The sequence below is a fragment of the Capsicum annuum genome, unplaced genomic scaffold (assembly GCF_002878395.1).
Source record: "Capsicum annuum cultivar UCD-10X-F1 unplaced genomic scaffold, UCD10Xv1.1 ctg59148, whole genome shotgun sequence".
NCBI lineage: Eukaryota > Viridiplantae > Streptophyta > Magnoliopsida > Solanales > Solanaceae > Capsicum > Capsicum annuum.
Window position 1 is genome coordinate 1 of NW_025867832.1, and position 1855 is coordinate 1855.

A 1855-nucleotide genomic window follows, 5' to 3' on the forward strand; every position below is an offset into this window, starting at 1 on the left:
CAGATTTATCTCTGATTTCAGCCCTGAACCCTGGAGCTATCTCTTGTTCAATTTGAGCTTAAGTTGTACAATGAGATGAAAAGTTCACAAAAGTTTATTTGTTTGAAATGGCAGACAAATATTTGACAGAGAAGTTACATGATATATCTAGCAACAGATTGGGAAAATACAAGCGCTCTACATCTTTTAATTCAAGAAGAGTTGTTCTCCTTTTCTCATTCCTGTAAGTTTAATCCCTGAAACTGTTCTTTTCATGTTATGCTTCTTTCTTTTTTTGGTGCTAAAATGCATTACAATTGTTTCCAATATTATATTCATTTCTCGTAATCTGTTAAGTCGATGCAGTTTGTGGATGTAAATCATATAGATTTAACAACTACTCCAGTAAATAGATGATGATAATGAGTTGTCCTGTGCATACGTCTACATGAATGAATATGGAACAAGTATTGCACAACCAACCGTAGTCCTTAGTTATTGAGGGAAGAAATGTTTTCACCAAGCTAATGGTTTTGAAAACTATGGATTTGTATTGCTTGTCATCCCTTGATTTTGAGTATTGTAGGATATAACTGTCTGCATATGGTAGACTGTAACATGGTTTCTCAATGAACAAATGGAAAATATTTATTTGGATATGTGATTGATGTTGTTGTTTATTACAAAGAGGTAAGTTTACTTTTATTTTGGGATTTGGCAGGAGGGATGGGTGTTAGTTGGTCATTAGATCTTGAGTTATGGTGTTTAGACAGTTTAATATCCCCGGGGGGAAGAGATTATTTGTTCTTCAGTTGAGAAGAGGCAACATACTGTTTTTTTCTAACCATGAAATAATAGCCTATTCCAAAGAAGAAGGAATGATCATTAATCAATAGGTTTCTAATTACATGGATTTCTTCTTCAGAACCTAACTAATCAGAGTTGAATGCAGATGTTAAGATGTCATCTACTACACCAAGTGTTCTCTTTTGTTAATCCTGACAGTCATAAGTTGTTGATAGGCTAATCTCTGGAGAAGATTCTACTTGGGAAAAAGCTGAGAAAATGCATTGATACATTTGTGATAGATAATATGGATTAGAAAAAAGGATCAATCAATACAGACTAGGTGCTTATCACAGTGTCTGTTGAAGATTGATTGTAATGGTTAAAAATTCTTGAAGGAGAAATATAGATGATATCTCATGGATACAAACTAATAATCATCTGTGAGGATCAGGTAATTGGAAACTAGTCATGTGATTAGAAATGTTGATCTTTGTAATATAGCAACTTATCCATCCCAACACGATTGATTGTTTTACATTTTGGCTAATTTGCGACATCCTTTTTAAATTGAGTGTTGAGTATGTTGAAGATATTCATGCAACTTTTTAGTTACATGACCTCTTTTGCTCCATAGTATACTTATTTCTTCTGGCTTCAGTTGCTATTTCTTTAGTTATCACTTCTGTATAGCTAGCAATTGACTAAGGGCTCTTCCTTTTTCAGGTCATGCATGGGGACGATCATACTCATCAGTCTTACTCTAAGAGTTAGAATGAGTGGTGATTGGGCTGCTAATGTTTAGTATATCTCTCGTCTTCCTGTTGTGAAAAGTATACTTTTGAATGAGTATCTTTCTTGATTGTATTTTTTCTATAACATTCAATGAGTAGGAAACCTTCATCATTTGTACATAAAGTTAGCATTTTGTATACAAGCTGATCAATTTGATGGAGGCGAACTCTTGAGTCTAAAGGGTTCAGGGTGAGCAGAAGCAAGACAGAGTATGTGGAATGCAAGTTTAATGACGTGAGGCGGGAGAATGAGGTAGTAGTGAAGCTGGAAGCTCAGGAGGTATGTAAGAGGGACA

General features: G+C 34.6%; 1 protein-coding gene across 1 annotated transcript; it reads left to right on the forward strand.

The window, feature by feature from the left end:
* Positions 1–121: 121 nt before the first annotated feature.
* On the forward strand, positions 122–223 carry LOC124893413 (the record flags this gene model as incomplete). The annotated part of the gene is given in 1 exon segment (XM_047404416.1): positions 122–223. A coding segment is annotated over 1 exon segment (102 nt), but the record flags the coding sequence as incomplete, so codon positions are not given.
* Positions 224–1855: the final 1632 nt, after the last annotated feature.